Here is a 24,998-nt window from a genome sequence, read left to right as displayed (position 1 = left end):
ATTAAAACAGAAATGTGAATTAATGAAAAAGTTAGAAACCATTAATATGTGAACAAAAGCATCTGCAAATCAAAGTAACTGTTTAATGAATAAGCTTGGAGACTTTATGGAATAGATTGTGACGCTGTACCACACTTTAAAAAATTTTTCCAGGAAATTTGGCAGCCAATAAAATTATTAACATCTATAGGGCCATTGTGATAATACATAAACTAGGTTCACCCTATGTTCTTACACAAATGAACTGCATTTCTAGGGCACATATGGTCAGGGAAATATAGAAAGCAAAATTTCATCCAGTACAATATGTACACAACATGATTAATAAAATTATGAAATCAAATTTGTTGTGAGGAAACAATATCTTTCAGACAAGGACTATGCCTGAACAAAAACAACAACAAATAATAATAATAATAATAATAATAATAAATTTTGTTGTTGGTTCTATTCAATTTACTCACCAGACAACATTTTTAAGAGCTTAAGATTTAATTTGTTCCTGAAGTTTCCATATTATTGCTGACCTTTATGGAAGAAGCCATTCCATTTATATTCCTTTTGAAAAACAAAGAAGTTTCTGTTTAATGACATTTAACCATTTTGATTTTTAATTAATTTTCTGTTCTGGTACTTAAGGGAAAAAGTTGTTATATCAAGAGACTTTAAAATCTTTTTACTATTAGGAAATGTCTAAATGTCTTTTAATTTTCTTTTAAGATGAACCATCACTGGTTGAATTCTAAAATCACATAAGATGGTTCTATTGTATTATAGGCTTTCCAGTAGTGTTGGCAAATTTCTAGTTGCAACACAACCTCCATATACTGTCTTGTTCCATAAACCTCTACTGAAGAGTAAGATCTATTTTTTTTTCTACATCCTACAAAGAAAGAGAGTTATACTGATTTCACATGTGGAGAAGCCTGCTGAACTCATTTGCCTTCTTGGGAGCATGGGGGAGAAATGGAAGGAGAGGAAAAGGGAACGATTCACCTTTTAAAGTGAATTCCAGTTCACCTAAAAGCCAAACCAAATACAGTACAGAGATTGAAACCATGGCCTCTGGAGTTATTAAAAAAAAAAAAAGACCTAAATGAAATGTTGGCTGGCTCCTTAGTTGTTACAAATATACCATAATGACATAAGATGTTAACAATGCAGGAATCTGGGTGAGAGGAATATGGAGACTCTGTACTATCTTTGCCACTTTTTTGTAAACTAAAATTGAAAGTTAAAAAAAAAAAAAAAAAAGACCTGGGTATAACTTCTGTCTCTGCCATGTGTTAGCTTATGTTAACCATGAGCAAATTACTTAACCCCTCTCAGCCTCAATTTTATCCATCCAAAAAGTGCTCAAACAGAGTCTAATTCAAAAGACTTGTGAGGATTAAGTGACTTGATGAAGTGCTTGGCACAATGCTTACTTTGAAGTTATTATCTATAAACTGGTTATCATTACTGTGTGCCCACCAGAGGACTGGGCATTTTGGTATTCAATGGAAGTCACAGTCAGTCACCATGTCCTGTTTCCTTCCTGATTTCTCAATACCTATTGATAGACAGTGTAACAATCTTCCCAATCACCCAGGTTGTAAGGTATTTCCCTTTCCCTTGAACCTGCATTCAATCAGTAAGCAGGTCCTGTTAAACCTACTGCCATAATGTCTTCACTCCTACCACTTCTATCCTGGCTCTAGCTTTGTTCCTGCTGACAGTACAGGACACTGCCCTCCTAGCTTCCTTGCCTATTTTCTCTTCTCCTATAAGTCTTCCTACAATATAGTCTCATGAATCTAAGTCATGCTACCAAATCTTCAACAACTCTGCATTTTCTATGAACCACATTTCTAATTCTTTGGCCTTAGCATTCAAGACCATCCATGATCTAGCCACAATTTACCTTTCACCCTGTATTTCCCACTATTCCCCTTTGTATACTCTTAAATCTAGTTTACCTGAATCATTAACTAGTCTTTTACTAAATCTTAATAGTAGCAGATATTGAGGCCAAGGGAGGGTAAGAAAATAGCTAAAAGTTGTAGAGTTAATGGAAAAGCAGACTTTAGGTCCTTGATGACATTATAAGTTTATACTTTGGAAGTACCCAACATCTGCAAACATATAGCAATGATGGAAAGCATATACGAGAAAAAAGATATTAAATAACAAGATATCTCTGAGGACTTGAAAAGTAAGGTACTACCTGCTCTGAATCCCAAAGTGGTAAAGGACAAAGGACAAGCTTGCTGCCTTACTAGCAGCCCAGGTAGAACTCCCTTACCTCAGGGAGGCTGAAAAAGCTACAATCTCTGCCTGAGGCCACAGGTTATATGAAAGCTATGCACCTAGAGAGCCTACAGGATACAGGCAGAGCTTTGAAGCCAGGACCTGGGCCAAGTTGCCTACTGGCTCAGTGACTAGATTCAGGATAACTAAAATATATCAGAAACCACCTATGTAAGACCTAATCTTGGACTGGGGACCCAAGGGTCCAGGTGGAGGCAACTAAAAAAAAACTAGACAGGGTGGAGAGAGAGAACTAAGAGAAGAAAAGTCCTCTTCGGTACTACAAGTTAAAATTCCATACATATGGGGGAAACTAATTCTATGTAAGGCAATAAAAGCAACAATTTGGATATGGCCTCACTTCTGAGTAACACCAATAAACTACTCAAGAAGTAATCTTAAATTAATAATTTTTAAGTCTTTAAAAAACATAATTCAAATTATTAAAAAACCAAGATTACTAAACAAAACAAACAGAAATCATATAAAAAGTTTAAACATAAAAATACCAAGTAGAAATTCTATAAGTGAAACAAAATATTCAATTGAATAAACAAAGACAGAAATAGCCAACTGGAAGAAGGTGGGGAAGAAATTCCACAAAGCAGTACAGAAAAAAGAAAAAAAGAGATAAAAATGTACAAAAGAACAATTAAGGGGATGGGATTATGTCTAATAAGAATTCCAGAAGTAAGGAATATAAGGAATGGTGGAAAAGTTGAATTTGCTTCCTCCGAACCTTTACCCAAACGTTGCCATCTCAGTGTGATCTACCATCACTATTCTATTTAAAATTGTGATCACCACTCCTACTCCTCTTTCTTGCCTTTACCTGGTTTATTTTTCTCTATAGCACTTATCTTCTTTTAACATACCTCATAAATTGTGTATATTTACTGCCTCCCCTGTCTAGAATGTGAGAGCTATGAAGGTAGAAACTCATCTATTTTGATAACCACTGTATTCCCCTAGAACATTAACAAGCAATTGTTGACACTTTATAAATATTTGTTGAGTGAATTAATAATTAATGGCTGAGTATTTTTCATAATTGAAGAAAAGTGACAAGTCCTCAGTTTGAAGGTGAACAGCAAAGATCTAAAAAAATGTTGTAACATATTATAGGGATAACTGGAGCAATTTGAATATAGATTGTGTATATGTTTACCAATATTCAATTTCCTAAATATGATTATACTTATGAAAGAAAATGTTTTTGTTCTTAGAAGATGCACATTGAAGTATTTAAGGAGAAACAGTCATTGTGGCTGCAACTAATCTTCATAGTTAAGGGGAACTTTTTTTTATACACACACACAATGTATATGCATGAACATGTATACATATATTTACAAAGAAATACAAAGCAGATATAGAAATTTAACAATTGGTGAATTGTTAAAGGATATACAGGTGTTTATTTGCTACAAATTATGAAAATTCTCAATATAAAAACTTGGAAAAATAAAGAAAAAATAAGTAAATACATAGAAAAGAGACTGAACCCCAGTACTTAGTAGAATAAATAAAAATAAGGGAACTTCTGATGATGGTGGGGTGAAGAGATCAGCAATTCCTCTCCTCCCAAAATAACTATAAAACTAGAAAAAAAGAATACAAACAACCACTTCAGGGCTCTGGAAATCAACTAAAGGAAAACAAATTGAGAAGCTGCTGAACTTTGCAAGGTCACTGGGACTCTGAGGTATTCGTGTCTGGGGCTACTCCCATTCCTCTCCCCAGCGTGGTCAGTGAGGTAGTGCTGATAGGGCAGCCATCGCAGTGGAAACTGGCAGCTTCTCTGCTACAGTGGGTTCACTTGACCTGGAGTGGAAGGTAAGGAGTTCATGCCAAGTGGTACTGTTATTAGTAAAAATGGCAAAGTTAGAGGAATAAAAACAGGGAAGATGCACAACTCTGTTAGCCTGAGATTGCAGTTCCATTTCGGGCAAGAAACTGGCAGACTAATTTTCAAACTTAACAGGCACAGATATATCCTATCAGTTATGTTTCAATAATAATAAAAAAAAGATTTAGGAAACCTGGGGGGGGGGGAATACAGGTAACAAATATGTACATTTGAAGAAGAACAAAATAAACACCATAAAAAAAATAATAATTAACAGGAAAAAAGCCTGGAAACGAGGGGCTAAATAAGCTCTCCACACATCTCTGCCTGAGTGGCAAGGCTGTGAGCATATATAGGGCAGACCTAGGAGGGCCCATGCCTGCCATGTACCCCTGGGCTGACAGGGAGGATGTACACATTAGCAAGGAAGACCTGGAAAGGCTCAGAGGGAAGTAAAAGTGGACGAAGAAAACTAGAAAACTGCCTGAATTTTGCATGCATGCCCCAACACATCTGCAGATACATCAGCAGAGGGTGGAAGACCCACTGGCTCAAAGTCTTTTAACACAACCTTTGACCAATCACTGGATGGTCACTAACTGTACAGACACAGGGGGATCCCCTAAAAACCCCACCTAAAAACTAGAAACACAAATTAAAATAACTGAGCAGAGAAATCAGCAGACACACACCAAAGAGGAGAGGTTTTACAGATTAAGTCCAAGCAAATTACAAAACAAACAGATAATAACAAACCCAGCAGTAACAATCCTCAGGGGAACAAATATCAAATCCAGAGTCAATATAATATGTTACATAAAGTCTCCAGTTTTCAACAAATTTCTGAAGCATGTAAAGAAATAGAAAAATGTCTCATGCTCAAAAAAAAGCTGTCAAGAAAACTCATGTATGTGCTCAGATGTTGAATTTGATAGACTACGACACACAGAATAACAAACACTGCATGATTCCGTGTATATGAGATATCTAAATAGTCAAACTCATAGAAACAGAGAATAGAATGGTGGTTGTCAAGTGCTGAGGGGAGGGAGAAATGGGGAGTTGCTGTTCAACAGGTATAAAGGTTATTCAAGGTTTAACAGGTATAAAGGTTATCCAACAGGTTATTCAAGATGAGTAAGTTCTAGAGATCTGCTGTACAACATTGTAAATACAGTTAATGATACTGTGTTGTGCACTTAAAAATTTGTTGAGTATATCTTACCTTCTTGTGTTCTTACCACAAAAAAACCCCCCTACAAAACAGCTATTACAAATGTTTTAAAAAGTAAAGAAAAATATTTTAAAGAATTAAAAAACACAATGACAATAACTCAAGAGGAAATATCAATTTTTTAAACTAGCAACTATAAAAAAGAGCCAAATGAATATTTTACTGTCAAAAAATATAATAATTGAAATGAAAATTCCCAGATAGGCTAAACAGCAGAATTGAGACTGCAGAAGAATCAGGAAACTTGAAGATAAATAAAAATTATTCAATATAAAAAACAAGATAATAAAGATTGAAAAAAAATGTACAAAGTCTCAAAGTTCTGTGGCATAACATTAAGCATAATCAATATACATGAAAGCCCCAGAAGGAGAGTGAAAGGAGAAAAGGGTAGAAAAAAATAACTGAAGAAATAATGGCTGAAAAATCTCCTAAATTTGATAATTTTGTTGATAAGCTCAACAAACCCTAAGCAGGATGAACACAAAGAAATGCAGACCTAAACACACCATGTTCAAACTGCTGAAAGCCAAAGAGAAAATCTCAACTTATCACATGTAGGAGAACAATATGATTAATACCTGACCATCATTACAAACAATGGTGGCCATATGGCAGTGGAATAACATATTCAAAGTGCTGGGGGGCAAATGGCCAAAAGGTACATGAAAAAATGCTCAACATCACTAGTCATCAAGGAAATGCAAATTAAAACTACATTGAGATACCACGTCACCCCAGTTAGACTGGCTATAATAAAAAAGAGGAGAATAACAAATGCTGACGAGAATGTGGAGAGAAGGGAATGCTCCTACACTGTTGGTGGGACTGTAAATTAGAACAGCCACCATGGAAAACAGTATGGAGTTTCTTCAAACAACTACAGATCTTCCATACAATCCAGCAATCCATACCCAAAGAAATAGAAATCACTATGTTGAAGGGATATCCTGCACTCCCATGTTCATTGCAGCTCTGTTCACAATAGCCAAGATATGGAACCAACCTAAATGTCCATCGATGGATGATTGGATAAGGAAACTGTGGTATATATACACCATATAATACTACTCTGCCATAAAAAAGAATGAAATTCTCCCATTTGCAGCAACATTGATGAGCTTGGAGAAACATGTTGAGTGAAATAAGCAAAGCACAGAGGGATAAATACTGCATGTACTCACTCATAAGTGGGAGCTAAGAGAGAAAGAAGGAAGGTAAGAAAGACCACAGTGGTGCATTGGACTTGTGGAGGGAGAGAACATACCCAGGGATACAAAGTGGAGGGATACAAAGGGGGATGGGAAGGGAGGATGGGGATAATTGGGTGGGGGACATCGGGTATAATTGCAATCTGTGGTGATAGGCATGCTGCCAGTATGGATCTGGCCATCACATCTTGGGCACAAGTGGTGATAATCAGCTATGTACCCCATGAATATTCATAACCAAAAAACTAAAACTAAAAATAAAATTAATTAATTTTTTAAAAATAGTGCTGGGGGAAAAATGTCAACCAAGAACTCTAAATCCATCAAACACTGCCCTTCAAAAATGAATTTGAAATCTATTACAAAATAAAGACTGAGAGAATTTGTTGCAGGCATACTTGCCATACATGGAATACTAAAGAAAGTACTACAGATGAAAGGAAATAACAACAGACTTGGAAACTTAAATCAGTGAGAAAAAGGAAGAGCAGCAGAAATGGTTAACATGTGAGTAAATATATAGGACTATAAATATATATTTCTAGAAAAAGAAGCTAAACTGGGGCAAAGTTGCCATATCTTATCAGAATTTAGTCAATATAAGTCTGAAGTAGACTGTAATAAGTTAAGATGCCTATTGTAATACATAAAGCCACTGCTTAGAAAATAACTTAGAAGATAACACTGCTTAGAAAATAGTAAAAGATCAAGAGTAATTAAAGTGGTACCCTAATAAATATCTGTTTAAAACAAAATAAGGCAATAAAAGTACAATGCAATAACGAAAGAGACATAAGATATACAGAAAGCACATAGCAAAATGGCAGATGCAAACCCAGCCATAATCAGACTACATTTTAATGGACTAAAAACTCCAATCAAAAAGCAAAGCTTGTTTGACTGGGAAAAAGAAGCACAACATCCAGCAATATGCTGTCTGCCACAGACCCACTTAAAATTAAAAGTTACAAATAGGTTAAAAGGAAAAGGACAGAAAAAGATATGCCATGCAAACAGTAATCATAAAAGAGCTGGAGTGGCTGTAATTACAGACGAAATGGACTTCAAGACAAGAAATATTACTAAATACTAAGGGATATTTTAAAATAATAAGGGGTCCATATATTAGAAGGTTTCAACAAATACAAAGGTATATATACCTAACAACAGAGCCTCCAAAATACATGAACCAAAAACTGACAGAACTGAAAAGAAAAACAGACAATTTAACAATTACAGTCAGAGATTACAACATCCCAGTCTTAATAACTAACAGAATAGGCAGAAAATCATCAAGGCTATAGCAGACTTGAACAATACTGTCAACCAATCTGAACTAACTGACATTTTTGAATGCTCCATCCAACGAGAGCAGAATACACATTCTTTTCAGGCGTATGTGAAACGTACTCCAGGATAGACCATATGCTAGGCCATAAAACAAGTCTCAAGAAATTTAAAACAACAAATCATTTAAAGTATATTCTCTAACGACAAAGAAATTAAAAATAACAGAAAGAAATTGGAAAAATCCCACTTCTTGGAAATGAAGAGATTTATTTCTAAATAACCCATGGTTCCAAAAAGACATTGCAAGAGAAATTATAAAACATTTTGAACTAAATGAAAACAAAAATACAACATATCAGAACTTACGAGGTGCAGCTTGAATAGTGCTTAGAGAGTAATTCAGAGTTTAAACATCTATATTAGAAAAGAACAGTTTCACATTAATAATCTAAACTTCCACTTTAAGAATAGATAAATAAAAGTGAAGTAAACATAAAGCAAGTAGAAGAAGGAAGGAAATAAAGATCAGAGGAGAAAATCAATAAAATAGGAAGCAGAAAAACAAAAGAGAAATAAAAGAAACCAAAAGTTCTCTGGGGGAAAAAAATTGACAAACTCGTTAAATTTTTAGGTAGACTGACTAAGAAAAAGAGAGATATGACACGGAATACCAAAATCAGGAAAAAAAGAGGGGATACCAACCTACTGAAATTAAAAGGATTATAAGAGAATACTAATGATGTCAACAAAGTAGACAACTTAGATGAAATAGCCAAATTCCTCAAAAACTGAAAACTAACAAAACTGGCTAAAAAAAAAAAAAATGGAAAAGATGAACAGTTCTATAACAAGAAAATAAATTATTACTGAAAAATCTCCCTCCACACAAACACAAGCTCAGGCTAGATATTTTCACCTAGTGAATTCCACCCAAAAAAGAAGACATAATACCAATCCTATACCAATTCTTTAACAAAACAGAGGCAAGGGAACACTTTCCGACTATTTCTATGAGACCAGTATTACTCTTTTACCAAAGAAAGGCAGAGATAGGACAAGAAAACAAATAAAAAGGACTACACACCAAAACAAAGTGAGATTTATGTGATCATGATGTCTATGGGGCTCCTGCCTCCCTTCTGTTCTGCCATCACCTTTCAGACCAGTGCAATTCATTAGTCATAGTTTGTGTTAGCCTGCCCTTTGAACACTGTTAAATTTATGCCTTCCTTGGTGGCTGGGTATAGGGTGTTTAAAACAAAGTAACCTAATCCTATTATGAGTATCAAAAAAGATAAAGGACACACTTAAAAGAGCAGAAAGCAAGATTCCCAATTTCAACCTTGATGCTGAGGGTTTAAATACCTGACACAGATTTAGAACAAAGATGAAAAAGTAGGGAAGCAATGAGTTAGATTCTCAGTTTAGTATTATGCAGGGCTTAAAACAATCCAGCACCAAGCAGATCCATGGGGAGCATAAATCTGGCTGATTTAGAGGTTTTCCTAGAGTGAGAAATGACAGCCTAGCTGTTGGAAAAGGGGCATTGTATCTTCAGGAATATAAGTAATACTTTAAAGAGATGGTGTGTTCCTCACTACAGCTGCATGTGAACTCAAGCACTGAAATCCAGTGCTAATTTTTACACTTATCTACTTCTAATCACCAGTTAAGGTGCCAGAGCTTTCCAGGCCCCAGAAGTTTCATTTCTAAGTTCTTGCTTTTTGCGATGGTCTTTGGGAGAAAAAGGATGCATCTTGCCATCTATCCCATGACCACCCAAGTTGGCCTGGTTCTGAGTAGAAAAATATACTGGAACAAAGTCAAAATACAGTCCATTATATGGTTGGAGTGAGAGATATGAGAGAAAGCTACGGTAACTATTTTCAGGAAGCACTTGCATACACCTAAAACTTTCATATCCATCTTTAGGAATCTGCAAAAGAATTCATCTAGAAACAAATGCTATTTAGGTAGTTATTCATTTCTGCATGTGTTCTTCAGTTCAAAATTAAAACCGTCAACTCAGCATTAATAAGTTAGCCAACTCTGCACTATAAATGAATGTGCTACATAACGAAGTTTATTATTTCAATTTTCAAAAAGCAATATTTCAGATGAAAGAAAAACTGTGAAACCATAAAGAGATTAAGTCTCTGCATGCCACAGGTGATTTGAAATAATGCAAATAACAACTGAAAAAGTTCAGATAATATTTCAAATAATAAAACTAGCACACAGCTATGTATTTTGTAGCAAACCTTTGAAAACCTGTTTTCTCTCGTTAAAAGCAAGGATCAAAATAGAGTAGATATTCCCAAGAAAAGTTTGTCTAGAATAAGCATATAGCCTCATTAAACATGGCTAATTTCAAAAAGTAAATGGCTGATCACAGATGCCGATAATCAAAGTTACATTTTTTTCTGGGTGAATTTCAAACATGATGTCAATATTTCTTATATAATAAACTACAAAATAATTCATAACAATTCTACAGACAATAGGCAAGTTTATTTAAATTAACAATGCAGATTGAGCCAATTTAGAAGTATAAAAACAGATGAATTAGCAACCAATATAAGCACCACATGAGGGAAAATAAGTATCTCAAGTAGTTTTATGAGATTACTTTACTCATGTATGTTATTAAAATATCTCAAAATAGGCAGAGCTCACAATTTTTTCAGTATGAAGTCTTCCCTTCCAGTTTCTTGTCAATATATTAATGATTCTTCTTAAATACTGTACAACAATTAGTCTACATTGACAAATGGGCTATCAAAGCCACTATCTTGTTGGCTAGACAAGGGAGCAATTACTTTCCGTGAAGGCTGCCGACACGCTGAAGATGGTACTGTATTGCTCAATTTTTTGAAATCTGACTTTAATGTATCAGCCTTATGACAAGACGGATGTCCAAGGGTCACACTGATCTTCCCTGGCTGAGAATACATGGCTTCTTCTGACAGGTCTGGAGTGTGATCACTGTGACATTTCATCTGTTGACAAATCAGATTATTTTTCTCTGTATCTGAAAGACAATTGGTTGCTGAAAACTGTTTGAAATTAACAAACTCACCTAGTATATCCTGAGTTCCTTGCGGCCTACTGTGTAAAAATGACACTTCATTGCTGCTACAGGGTAAAGTTGCACTTTTGGAATGCCAACCTAAGGAGTCACTAAGATCCCCTCCATCCTTTACTGGAGCTTCCTGAACTCCTAAACCTTGACTTTTCTCAGATGCAGCATTTTCACTCTCCATTACTGGATTACAAGTATATACTTTTAAACCAGGTCTTTCATCAGGACCTTGAAAGGTTATATGTGTGGATCCTGATTCAGAAAGACCAGGGGTACATCTAGGTGAGGGTTTATTTCCGAAGGTTCCAAGAAAGGGGTATGCGGCTGAGTGTAGAAGTGATTCAGAACCAGTATCACTAAGTAGGTCATTCTTCTTGTATAAACCAAAGCCTCCTTCACCTTCACAAGGAACAAACTCAAGAGAAACATTTCTTGGCAAAATATCTAGGTGCTTGCAACTCCTGTCCCCAAACTGAAAGTCCAAATGTGACTCTTTGGAATCCACATGCTTTCTGTCCCCGTGCTCTGAGTCCTCTAACCGCCTCCGTAAGTTAAAAGCAGCCCTCCTCTTAGGAACTTGTTCGCACATACTTCTGGGGACAGTTTTTACACTGCTTGATTTGCTTTCAATATAATGTGGTATATTCTGATTCACATCACTTCTTTTTGATTTTTCAACTCCAATCAGCATCACGGAAGTCAGGGGCAGTGCTACTATGTGCAAAGGAACACAAAATTAGGGAAACACAAAATTTGGAGAAAGTTAACATTTGAACAGAAAAAAATGTATGTTTTTATGTATTCTCAAAGAACGCATACATATTTCAATCATTCTTAAAGAACATACACCAATGCTGGACATTTAAAAATATTTTTTTACACATATCCATTAGATAGAGCTTAGTAATTTTTTTTACTAAAATCTGATATATTATTATTGTTATCCACCTAATCTATCATTTTCTTCAATAGATGTTATAGCATTTCAAAAGCCAACTGCAATGTTTCAATCTTGCTCTGATTCTGATGTCAAGTATGGAGTTTCTGATGAAGAAAGTTTGCCGGAAGAACCCCACCGACCCAACACCCGCACCTACACACCCTCACATACACACACACTTTGTAAAAGCTAAATTGAGTTTCTGATTTAATTGGCTAGGGCACTAAATCCAATCAGAGACAAAGGAGCCATATAGCACAGAATTAGAGATATATCTCAGATCTCAGAGTAGTGTACCTTGGTCCCTAGAGTCCATGAAAAGGGTTTGCTTCCACTGGGGACATTATTTGCACACTGTTTCCCCAGATATAGAAAATTATTTTCTTGTTATATGCCACTGTCCCTTTATACCTAAGGTTCATGTCACTATTCAAAAATTGACACAAATAATCGTTGTGTTTCTACATGAGAAATGTTTACCAACAGCAGACTCATGTATTCCTGAATAATCTCTGCTTCAATTTTCCAGAAGTTCAAAAACCCCATTTCCCCACAGATATGTTTAAAAATCTCCCAGTGTGATTGGGAATTTACCAAATTTTTTTATGATGTATTTCTTTCAGCTCTTGCTTTATATACTCTAAAACTATGTTATTATACACAGAAAGAAACAATTTATAGTTTTTTGGGAGACTGTCCCATTATCATTATAAACTGTTCCATTACTGTTATAGTTTGTTGGGTGACTATTCCATTATCGTTACAGTTCCTCTTAATGCTAACTCTAATTTACCTAATAATTGTATTTATCTCTATAATTAATCTAACATCAACACCTCATTTGCTTAGTATATCACTCTCCAGCCCTTTATTTTGAAATTTAGATGTTTTTCTTGTAAAAATAGCAAATGTCCTTATTTTTTAAAATTCTATTTGGAAGTTGTGGTCTTTTAATGAGTTTAACTTATTCATATTTAGAGAAATTGCTGGTGTTTCAACCTACTATTATGTTCTATTTACCAATTCTAGTTTGTTTGTTTTTTTCTCTTTCCTTATTTTGTTAGATTGAAAGTGTTTTCTTCCAAGTATTTCCCCTATCAATTTGAAAGCTATATATTCTTTGTTACCCTTAAATTTTAACACACATACTTAATTCTGTTTTTCTAGCAATGGCTAGAGTTAGTATCTATATACTCTCTCCTTGAAAACAGTAAAAATCTTAACATATTTTTAGTTTCCTGTACCATATCCTCTTGTATCTCTCGAAGAATACTATACTTTGTACTATTCTCAGGTCCTGCTGTCTGTTCTACTAATTCTGTTTCCTAGGGGTGAGCCCAGGGGTGGGCTCTGGCCTTGGCACTCCCCCCCGTGCCTTCAAGCTGTGGGGCAGGTTCCAGCACGGGCTACACTCATGGGTCCTTAGCATGGCACATGGTTCTCCTTCCTGCCTTCCTCCATGCCTTGTGGCCTGCCTGCGCCCTCACAAAAAGTTGTTGCCTGGGAAAGGCCAGCTGATGTGCAGCCTAAAAGGCTTCCAAAGTGATATCCTGCAACAGTTTAGGAACTCAAGCCTGGGACAACGGTGTGCATTCCTTGTATCGTCGTTTCAGTTCCGCTCTGGATCTACAAAAAATTCCTGGATTTCCCTCTGATTTCCCCTTTTGTTAGTTGCATATGGCCTAGAAAAGCTGTACAGGAATCCAATGATAAAAATAAAGGGAAAGTAGACTACAAGGGTGTGGACATAAATGGATTACCAACAAAAGGACCATCAGAAATCTCTGATAAAAATAAAGACTGAAGTGATTTTTCCAAAGGATCTCATTGTTTTAAAAACGGACCTGAAAATATGAAGCACCATTATAGTTGTCTCTGACTTTTTTCTCTGAGACCAGAATTCAGGATAGATATTTCAGATATTTACCTGATACAAATTAAGAAATATATGGTATTTATATTTCAAATGTATTTAGTTATATTCAATGACTTCATTCTTGAGTTACTTTTTCACTAACATAACTTTCATTTCTATTATCGCAGTTTTAATAATATGAATAAATAGAAGGTTTGCACCAGTAGACATTCTGTTACTAAATCTGTACTTAAAATCCTTGTGCCTCTAGCACTCATTCACAGGAATTTGAGTGCTGTTTGGTCTAATTTCTTTAGGCTCTCCTAATTTGAGCGGAATACAATTTTACTGTGAGACTATACTGTAAAGGTACTCTGAAGGGCAGAGTTTGGGAGATGATAATGATGTGAAAAATAAAGATGTAATTACTGTCCAACACAATGGAACAGGTTACCCATGAGAGTAGTAATTAATATTTAATTTCTCTGAGAAAGAAAAGACAAGGAAATAGAGGAAACTTCTTTGAAAAATGAAACATCTTTTACATATATGTCTAATGTATATTATAAAATTGTAATCCTTGTTGCATTCCTTCTATCCCTACAAATGTATTAAACATTCAGTTTTTTTTTTTTTTTTTAATTCTGTTTCTTTAGGTATAAGTTCTGTTTGGTTATTTTCTTATTCTTTTTGTGTGTGTGTGTGATGGTGACGGCTTTCTATAAAGATATGGTGATTCCTGGTTAAATGCTTATCTTTTAGTCCTGAACACCATATTTGTTTGTGCTCTTGCATAAAGGGATTTGGAAGGGGGACCAGGGAGAAGGGGGGCAAGGAAGCTCCAGGTAGAAAGACATAGTAGCTGGTACTCTGGGCATGTGGGCTCCCAGTTTCTCCTTGGTGGCTAGCTACCTAGAGTACTGCCCTGCTCCCAGACTCTGTTCCTGTTGCTGTTGCCTAGCCCAGTATTGGGATTGGGGAAGGGAGGGGAAAAGGAGAAATAGAGGGTGGTCCCACTTGTTCTTTCTCTAGGACACCAATTGATTACCCCACTGGTATCACCTAGGCTCACTACTTTTCCTGGAACATACCATCTTCATATGTGGAACAGTTTTTGATATTGCTCTGACCTGCGGCTGTCATCTTCTGGCAGTTTTGAACTGAGGTTTCCATCCTGAGTCCTGTACTGTCTTCTTTCTTTCAGGAATTTCTTATAGCTTCAGGTCTATTTATCACAACCTTTTAAAACCCGGTTATAATGTCTTCTTTTTCTCATTCTTCAATTGTTGTTTAAAATCTTTTCTATCATTTCTAGGGACGGAAGCAGGAATGGGAAGCTGATATGCTGCTCAGTCTGCCTACTTGAACTGGAAGTTCTACACTTTTCTTTATAAATTTTAAATTTAAGTAACACACACAACTTCATAAATTAACTCTCACTTATATTCCCTGCTCTTTTTCATAGTGAACGTATTAAATATTCAGAAAAGAAAAGAGAGAAAAACAATTCAAGTGACTCATTTTGACATACCTGACTGTGTAGTTTTGCTCTGGGGTCTATTGGAAATAGGCGATTCCAGCAATTTTGCCACTGTAGCAAGTTTGCTAGCAGCATTCATAATCTTTTTCTCAGCCCTGTGGGGAATTCCAGAATATTAAATTAATATAGTCTAAAGGAAAAAATGAGTTTCCTTAGCCCCAGGATTTCTGTTTTCCTATTAGCTCTGCCAACATTTAGGGTAGCATAGTCATGAGCCTCTTTTAACTCCCAATGGCTGATCATGAAGAAATAGTTAATTCTGTGGTTAAGGGAAATGCTTAGAAAATGACAACACACTGCCCTGGTGCTCTCAGGACACATTGTTTGTTCAGTCTGAACTTACCCTTCTTCTTTTCCATTATCCTGCAAAATCTGTTGGAGGCAAATCAAATAATATTTGCGCATCTTTCGGGCTGTTTCTTGACGTTCTCGCAGTACCTCTGCTTTTACCATTTCTGCAGCTCTTTCCTTACTCTCCTGAATATAACGAAGCATGTCACCTACAGGCAGTGAGAAAATTCCCACAGAATGCATGTTTGTTAGCACTTTTTCAGAAATAGGAGGGGCAGACTTCAGAAGAATTTTCTGGAAGACGAAACGATTAGAGGTATACTTTAAGCGTTATACTTTCCATGATTATTAGAGAGAAGAGAAGAGAAGGAAATAAAGGGCACCCAGATTGGAAAAGATGAAGTCAAACTGTCCCTGTTTGCAGATGACATGATCCTATATATCGAAAAGCCTAAAGCCTCTACAAAAAAAACTCTTGGAGTTGATAAAGGATTTCAGCAAAGTAGCAGGATACAAAATCAACACACAAAAATCAGTAGCATTTCTTTTCTCCAATAGTGAACATGCAGAACGAGAAATCAAGAAAGCCTGCCCATTTACAATAGCCACCAAAAAAATAAAATACTTAGGAATTGAGTTAACCAAGGATGTGAAAAATCTCTATAATGAGAACTACAAACCACTGCTGAGAGAAATTAGAGACGATACAAGAAGATGGAAAGATATCCCATGCTCTTAGATTGGAAGAATCAACATAGTGAAAATGTCCATACTACCCAAAGTGATATACAAATTCAATGCAATCCCCATCAAAATTCCAATGACATTTTTCTCAGAAATGGAAAGAACTATCCAGACATTTATATGGAATAACAAAAGACCATGCATAGCCAAAGCAATGCTGAGCAAAAAAAAAAGCTGGAGGCATAACACTACCTGACTTTAAACTACACTACAAAGCTATAATAACTAAAACAGTATGGTACTGGCATAAAAACAGACACACGGATCAATGGAATAGAATAGAGAATCCAGAAATCAACCCACACACCTACAGCCATCTGATCTTTGACAAAGGCACCAAGCCTATACACTGGGGAAGAGACTGCCTCTTTAGCAAGAGACTGCCTCTCTGCTGGGAGAACTGGATATCAATATGCAGGAGAATGAAACTAGACCCATACCTTTCACCATACACTAAAGTCAACTCAAAATGGATTAAAGAATTAAATATACACCCTGAAACAATAAAACTTCTTAAAGAAAACATAGGAGAAACACTTCAGGAAATAGGACTAGGCACAGACTTCATGAATACGACACCAAAAGCATGGGCAACCAAAGGAAAAATAAACAAATGGGATTATATCAAACTAAAGAGCTTCTGCACAGCAAAAGAAACAATTAACAGAGTTAAAAGACAACCAACAGAGTGGGAGAAAATATTTGCAAAATATACATCTGACAAAGGATTAATATCCAGAATACATAAGGAACTCAAACAACTTTACAAGAAAAAAACAAGCAACCCAATTAAAAAATGGGCAAAAGAGCTAAATAGACATTTCTCAAAGGAAGATATACGAATGGCCAATAGACATGAAAAAATGCTCAACATCACTCCGCATTCAGGAAATGCAAATCAAAATCACACTGAGACACCATCTGACCCCAGTTAGGATGGCTAAAATCCAAAAGACTCTGAACGATAAATGCTGGCGACGTTGCGGAGAAAAAGGAACTCTCATACATTGTTGGTGGGACTGCAAAATGGTGCAGCCTCTGTGGAAAATGGTATGGAGGTTCCTCAAACAATTGCAGATAGATCTACCATATGACCCAGCTATCCCACTGCTGGGAATATACCCAGAAGAATGAAAATCATCAAGTTGAAGGTATACTTGTTCCCCAATGTTCATCGCAGCACTCTTTACAATAGCCAAGAGTTGGAACCAGCCCAAATGTCCATCATCGGATGAGTGGATACGGAAAATGTGGTATATCTACACAATGGAATACGACTCAGCTATAAAAACGAATGAAATACTGCCATTTGCAACGACATGGATGGACCTAGAGAGAATTATATTAAGTGAAACAAGTCAGGCACAGAAAGAGAAATATCACATGTTCTCACTTATTTGTGGGAGCTAAAAGTAAATAAATAAATACACACACACCAAAAACACCCCCAAAAAACCAAAATCAGGGGTGGTGGGTGGGGAGAAGACATAACAATTGCAATCCCTTGAAATTGATTTGACAAGCATACAGAAAAGACATTGTTGGGAGGGAGGGGGGATAGGGAGGAGGGAGGTAGGTTTTGGTAATTGGCCACAATAATCAACCACATTGCATATCGACTAAATAAAATAAAATAAAATATTGAATTTGCAAAAAATAAAAATCAAAAAAATAAAAATCAAAAAAAAAAATAATAAAGATAATACAAATCCTTCCATGAACTTTTTGAAGACCCCTCATATATCTGAAGTAGACACTAAAATCAGCAACATTGTCTTTTTCAGAGTTTCAAGAGGATTTAACTAGTGTTGTAAAAAAAATAATAATAAAATAAAATAAAATAAAAAATAAAATAAAATGGAATATTTCAGATCACCATTTTGGTAGACTCATGAGAGAAGTAATTTATAAGTCCTTTAGGAATGATACTAGCTGCATATGGTAAGGAAACATGGCATATTCCCCAGGGAAATTTTATCATACTCTAACACACGTAGGCAAGAAACTACCATAAATATGAGACACAAAAATTATGCAAATCAGTTGTATAATATGTCCGGTTAAAAGAAGGAAAAAAGAAATATGCAGAAAGGGTGAAGCAGAAAGAAAGAGAAAAGCAGACACTGACAGACAGAAGAAAAGGAGGCAATATGGGCTGGAGAAACTCATACTCTTCTCTTATGCTCTGAAAACTCATGTTCCATTATTTACTCAGTTCTGAAAGCAGCACTTATTGAGTATCTAATTAAATTTAATATTACAATCCACGAGAGGACAATGTTACTTATAGTTGGCTCCTGAAATTTACATACAAATATAGTTCACAGCTTTCAAGTTCTCTGTTTATCTTTAATTAAACACAGTTTTGATCTGGACTACTATTAGCTAAAGCTAACATTTTTACTAAATCCAGGACTACATCCTACAGCTAGAATTTTCACCATCCCTTTTATATTTGTGATGCCAATTCATACAGAAATCTTCCTTTTAATGTCAGTAAGCATCTGAAAAGTAGATGTTCTATGCAAAAATACTAACTTGTAGACCATTTTTCATTATTTGAAATGGGAAAAATTAAAATGCAGTACATGTCAACACAAAACCTCTAATTAACTTTCTAAAATTAACTGAAACAATTCATACACGTTAATACAAGTTATATTGAATGAAAAAATGCTTAAAATTTCACTTACCAATTAGTAGATTATTAACAAAAAGTTGCTTTGTTGTGGTAAAATGCCTTTGTTAGCACCAGCAACAACTGACATACAAATCCCCTTCACTGATAGTGAATCTACCAATTATATTTGGAACTTTAGACCTTTCCTGCTCTTTTTGTTAAAAATGCATGCAATTTTAGGAAGTAAATATACATTTTTCCCATATAAACACTGGTTATTGTATTAGAACATACATCCATTCTATGCAATTTTGTAATTAAAAACCAGGAAGTATTCTATATTGGGAAGACATACAACAGGAGAATGTTCTGCAGAGTATGCTGGCACCACCTGGTCCTGACAAGGGCTTGATAACCAAATTTACAGTTATGAGAAACAATAATGAGAAACAACAGAACAACTGCTAACTATGTCCATGCCTTAGTCCTTAAAAGTTTATGGTAGGAAGTAATAATTGCTAAATTAAAACTCATGTGACATTTATAAAAATAACACTTCTCTTACATCACTTCCAAAAGATTATTTGGGCAAAGTGGTCCATTACTACATAATTTTGAAAAGGTATCAATGATCTCTTCTAAGATTAAAGAATAAGGTAGAGTTTGGAAAATTTCCTAAAAGCATACTGCTGATAAACTCTGAGTTTACATATAAGAAAAACAATAAAAAAGGTCCAACCATCCTTAAAATCTTGGGAATCTCTTTAGGGACTTACGCTTAATTTTTTTTACAGCTTTAATGTACTGCCCGCGAAGTTCTTCCAAGGCCCTCCCATTGCACCGCAGGCAAGCATTTTCAATGGCCCCTTCTGACAATGACCTAAAAACAGACCAAAGATTGCAAAAACAGAGATTGTAAGTAAAAAATTTCATTAGAAAAATATATATGTATCCACATATTCTAATAAAGTAAGATGTGCTAAAAATTTCATATAAAAGGATCTCCACTATACAGTTATTCGAAACAGGAGAAAAATGGAAACAACTTAAATGTTATGGTTGCTTAAATAAATAAAGGTAAATCCACAAAATCTGAAAATTTATGCCATTATTGAAAAGCATATTGTAGAAGAATAACTAATAACATGGGGAAATGCTTATCTAATAATATTAATAAAAGATTACAAAATACCTTATCAATAATCTCAATTTTTTAAACACATTGTGCACATGGCATGTGTGTAAAGAGACTTAAATGATATAGAACGAGAGGTCAACAGAGGGTATCTTCTGGGATAGGGTTGTGAGAGATTTTTTTCTTTTTTATACTTTTAGCTGTATAACAAAAAAATAATTGGTATTTTTAAAAAGCTAAAGATATTTAGAAATAAATGGTGTCTTTAAAATAATAAAAGTCTACCTTGGTGGTATTTTACAAAGTGTTTGCATTTCTTCCAATTTATTCTTCATGTCATTGTTTTCTTCTATTAATTCTTCAACAACTTTACTATTCTCTTCTATGAAAGAAAGTTTACAGTATATTGGTCAGTTAATTTTTATCCAGTCTTCTTTTCCCTTAAGTTCCCAACAAATGTTTACAAAGGAGACTGCGTAATTTCCAGTTGCTCTCCTGTGTCATTCATTCTCTGATACACCCTAGTGTGACCATCCCTTGTTCTGTTTTCTCAGCACTTAAAATCTATATTCCACCTTCATCTTGCTTTGCGTTACACACTGTCTTCAAATTGGTTTCCAATGGTCTCATATGCATGTGTTTTGGTTTCCGGCTAGATCGAAGCTCTGTAGAAACCTACTAGGTTTTCTAATTCCTTGTTCCCTGTGGATCCTGGTATACAGTCTATGTTTGTATAAATGATCATTGAACAAGCACCTCAATATAAAATAAAATGAAAATTAACCTTAAGTAGGTGCCATTTTCAGAAGTAATGTAAGATTTTCAATTCTGTAAACTTTTAAAAAGAAGATGAAGAGACTGATAGACTGATAGAACTTTTAAAAGGATGACGAGTAGACTAAAGGAAAGAGCGTGAATTTCAGAGTCAGAGAGATGTAAGTTTAAATCCTAGCTCTGCTTCTTACAAGTCGGATGACCCAACGCCAATTATTTAACCTTTCTGAACCTGGGTTTTTTCACATGTACAACGAGGAAAGTGTTAGTTACCTTACAGATTACAACATAAAAAACAAACAAACAACAACAACAAAAAACACACAACACCTTATATAAGGTCTGGCAACAGCAATATTCAATCAATGTGAACACGGCATCTCATGTTCCCTGCTACGCCACCTGTTCAACACACCCCATAAGCTGGGAAACGAAATCACTCTATTCTGCCTAGTGGTTGATATAACATTCATTTTTAAACCACTCACTCTTACTCCATCACTTTCCAATAAATATTACCAAGAAGAATGGAACGTGGAATTTAAGAAACAAAAAAGAAGCAATTATAATAGCAAAGATATTATCACCTAATAGATTTATATTCAGACATAAATTTAAATAAAACTATTAAATGACAACTTCTGACCCTGACCCTTTTTATCAGCCCATCATTTTGAGGAAAGTACCTATTTTCTTGGATTATTTCTAAGTCTACAAATTGTAGAAGGTATCAGCTTCAAAAAGCACTATGTAGGATAACTATTATATGATCACAATGTATGGTGCTAAATATTATTATTCATAAATAATAATCATACCCCACTGTCCTTGTCATTTTACTATGTAAAACAAATTTTCTTGGTTTCTGTCAAATTTTACAATAGCTATATTGTACCTATATATACAGGTGGACAAATATCTCATTTACTGTCCTGGCCTCTACTGAAGAGCTAAGTAATCACAAAGGGGAGTTGTAGTTCTTAAACTTTTTATCTCAAAATTCTTAAGATGCATCTGATCTTACAAGTAATTGTTATCTGTCTCTAACAGACCTAGTAAGCTGTAGGTGGTAGTAGGTGGGTTATCTTAGTCAATAATATTTATTGAGCGTGTGCTGTGATGCCAGGTACTGTGCTAAGTGCTGAGACAGGACCTGATCCTTGTTGCCATGATGTCTACATTCCAAACAGGAGTACAGAAAATAAATAATTACAAGGATGATGAATGTTATAAAAAGCACAGGAACAATGGGGAATGTATAACAGGAGGACATAACCAGGTGTGCAGTGGTTAGGAAAGCCTCCCTGGGGAAGTTACGCAGTGGGGAAAAGATGGTAGGAGGTAGCCAGGCCATGAGATCAGGATATTTAAGTAATAAGAGAAGATAAGAGGCTCAGAGACAAGAGACAATGAAGTCCACGCTATGGCTCTACTGAGAGAATAAGAGGGCTGGTGGAAGACAAGGCTGGAGGGGCTGGCAGGCACTGGATCATGAGGAGCTTTTTAAACCATGTTAAATTAAGTGTTTTTATTTCATACCAAGGGCCATGGGCAAGCCACTGAAGAGCTTTAAACAAGAGTGTCATGATCCAATTCACTTTTCTAAAAGGTTGCTCTAGCTGCCCTGTGGAGAATGGAGTAGGGGGCAAGACTGGAAACAGAAAGACTCAGGAGGTGACTGCCATTGTCCAGGCAAGAGACAGAGGCAAATGTGGAAAATAAATGAACACACCTGGTCTTTTCTGGATGACACAATTATCTGGAACCCTGGCATTCAACTTTTTATTCATTCGAACATTTATTGTCTGGTGTGTAGCGGGTACCATGACTACGAGGATGTACAACACAAGACATATTCCTTATCCTCAGGGAACATAGAGTTTGGAGAAGGTACCAGGCAAGTAACCAAACAATTAAAATACAGAATGATAACAGAGAAAGATCCAAGTGCTGTAGGGCTGCACAGGAGCAGCCTACCTAACTCAGACTCAGGAAAATCAAAGAGCATTTTGCACAGGAAGCATCTTCTGAGTTGAATCCTAAAGGATGAGAGTTAGACCAAAAAGTAAATAGTAGGGTAAAGTACAGGACAGAGTGACAACACCATATGTAACGTTCAGCAATAAAAGAAAATATGACCATTTCAGGAATCTGAAATATCTCAACTGTAAAGAGTAGAGTATACAGGGTATAAGTGAATAGTGAAAGGTAAGAGGGAGTAGCCATTTAAGCCCAAGACCTTCCCTTCCTCAGAAGGGCAATGGGAAATGGCAGAAGAAACCCCTTTACCCCATAGAGTACCCTGACCGCACTGTGATGAATGGACTGGATGGAGGCCTGACCTAACACATATGCCTTTGCTTATGTCTTTTCCCTCTGCCTAAAATGCCGTTATTCTCTTCTCTCTCTTCCACTTTTTAAGGCTTAGTCAAGCCTTCCTTAACTCTAATAAGAGGCAGAGTTAACATCCTTTCTTCTAAGTATACATAACACACTGCCAATAGCACTCAATGTTGAATTATTCATTAATCTTCTTTTGGTTCCCCTCACTTAACCATAAGCTTCTTGAAGGAGGGAAAATGACTGTGAAAACCAGGATTTCGTCTGATTTATTCACTGCTGTATCCCCAGTGCCTAGAATATTATTTGACACATACTTGCACCTGGCCCTCAATATCTCTTCCATCAAGAAAGGAGGAATGTGACCTTTTAATCTGAGCTGAAATGTTCCTCTTTTGAGGTTAGTAATAATAATTTGGTTAGTAAAAATAAAATCAAAATTAGTTGACATTAATCCCAAAAGAAAATCAGTGCATACATTAACTAAAATGTCACATTTCAACATTTCAACAAGGATCAAAAATACTGGTAGCAGAGCTACTTTAAATGCTAACCTCCAATTTTTTCCACTACAGCTTTGTGCTTCCTTTCTAAATGCTGAAGATGCCTACAGCATTTCTCCAGTTTTCTTTTCAGATCTTGACATTCCTGCTTTGCCTTTTCAAGTTCTTGGAAGCAGTGTCCACAGGATAATTTTTTAATTTCAAGGATCTTTTTCTCATCTGTAAAAATTAAATGATAGAAAACTTTCATATCAGTTTATATTAGGAACTACCAAAAAGCAAGCAAGCAAGAAAGAAAAAAGAGAGGAAGAGAGGGAGGGAGGAAGGAAGGAAGGAAGAAAAAGCTAGATGACATGACTCATAACTAAAGTCTACAGTATAACTGAAAGAACATGATGCTTAAGATGGAGACATCTGCATTGAAATCCTGTTTCCACTACTTACTGGCTGTGTGACTCAGAACACATTTCTTAACCACTCTGAGGCTTAGTTTTTTATTACATAAAATTAGATAATACCATCTACTTTTAAAATTGCTATGAAACCTAATGCTCAGATCTTAGTATTGAATACTGTTCTCTACTAAAAGGAGCCAGGGATCTTCAAAAAATGGCTGACTATAGTACTAGGAAAGGGTATATATACAATGAGATGAAAATATCTTGCTATGCTGGAAAGTAAGAAAGTACTCAAAAATACAGCCATGTTATAAGGACATAGGAGCCAGTTTGAAGAGGCTCCACTAGTTGTATCCAGGACAATTTGAGCACTGATTAAATATAGCAATGATATAAAGTACTGAAAAATAGGAATTTGTGAGTCATACCAATAATTCTATAGATGGATTGATAGATGCATGAACATTTGGATGGACGGATGGGTAAGTAAGGTTGGTAAATAGGTAGATAGATGGATGGATGGTCAGACAGACAGATAAATAAGGCAAATGAGAGGGGAAGATTCTTGATGCCAACTGGTAGATGTGGAGGGAGGTCTGGAGTTGGAAAAATTATGACTTTGCAACCACCATAGTGAAGACTGGATAAGGCAAGAATCATCAATAATTGCTCAATCTAAGAGAAAGTTTTAGTGAGGAGAAGAATATTTGCATGGTCTTAAAAGTATCTACCCAACAGACTGCTTATTACTTGCAAAGGGGAAAATCCCCAAAGTAATTATATAGTGAAGAAACTGGACAACAGTCTGAGTAGATGATCAAAATTAACCTCACCAATAACGGATAAATGGACACCATGTGCTTCCAGATGTGATAAGACATCACCCATGCAGTGTTCTAGCCA

At 35.6% G+C, this 24,998-nt stretch overlaps 2 protein-coding genes across 3 annotated transcripts in view; one reads left to right on the top strand and one right to left on the bottom strand.

The window, feature by feature from the left end:
* Positions 1-10,588: 10,588 nt before the first annotated feature.
* CEP152 (centrosomal protein 152) overlaps positions 10,589-24,998 on the bottom strand; it is an 85,670-nt gene continuing 71,260 nt past the window's right edge. Inside the window, exons 21-26 of one of the 2 annotated variants that reach the window (XM_063091771.1) lie at positions 23,749-23,916; positions 20,366-20,462; positions 19,722-19,825; positions 15,634-15,790; positions 15,282-15,385; positions 10,589-11,666 (exon numbers count right to left, since the gene is read on the bottom strand). In XM_063091771.1, the coding sequence (XP_062947841.1) occupies positions 10,627-11,666; positions 15,282-15,385; positions 15,634-15,790; positions 19,722-19,825; positions 20,366-20,462; positions 23,749-23,916 (1,670 nt within the window). In that variant the 3' untranslated portion in view covers positions 10,589-10,626. The remainder of the gene's footprint in view (positions 11,667-15,281; positions 15,386-15,633; positions 15,791-19,721; positions 19,826-20,365; positions 20,463-23,748; positions 23,917-24,998) is intronic. The other variant, XM_063091772.1, reaches the window with a different exon arrangement.
* On the top strand, positions 11,991-13,699 carry LOC134371720 (UPF0729 protein C18orf32 homolog). The gene is made up of 2 exons (XM_063088548.1): positions 11,991-12,044; positions 13,460-13,699. The coding sequence occupies exons 1-2, from the start codon at positions 11,991-11,993 to the stop codon at positions 13,697-13,699; spliced, it is 294 nt and encodes a 97-aa protein (XP_062944618.1).

Source organism: Cynocephalus volans, chromosome 3 (assembly GCF_027409185.1).
Source record: "Cynocephalus volans isolate mCynVol1 chromosome 3, mCynVol1.pri, whole genome shotgun sequence".
NCBI classification, from domain to species: Eukaryota; Metazoa; Chordata; class Mammalia; order Dermoptera; family Cynocephalidae; genus Cynocephalus; species Cynocephalus volans.
The sequence above is the reverse complement of the archived record's forward strand: the minus strand, read 5'-3'. Positions and strand labels throughout refer to the sequence as shown.

Coding starts and splice junctions, on each gene's coding strand:
- LOC134371720 (XM_063088548.1), top strand. CDS start 11,991: ATGGAGTTTCTGATGAAGAAAGTTTGCCGGAAGAACCCCACCGACCCA. Junction 12,045..13,459: donor ACCCCACCGACCCAACACCC/GCACCTACACAC, acceptor GCAACAGTTTAG/GAACTCAAGCCTGGGACAAC.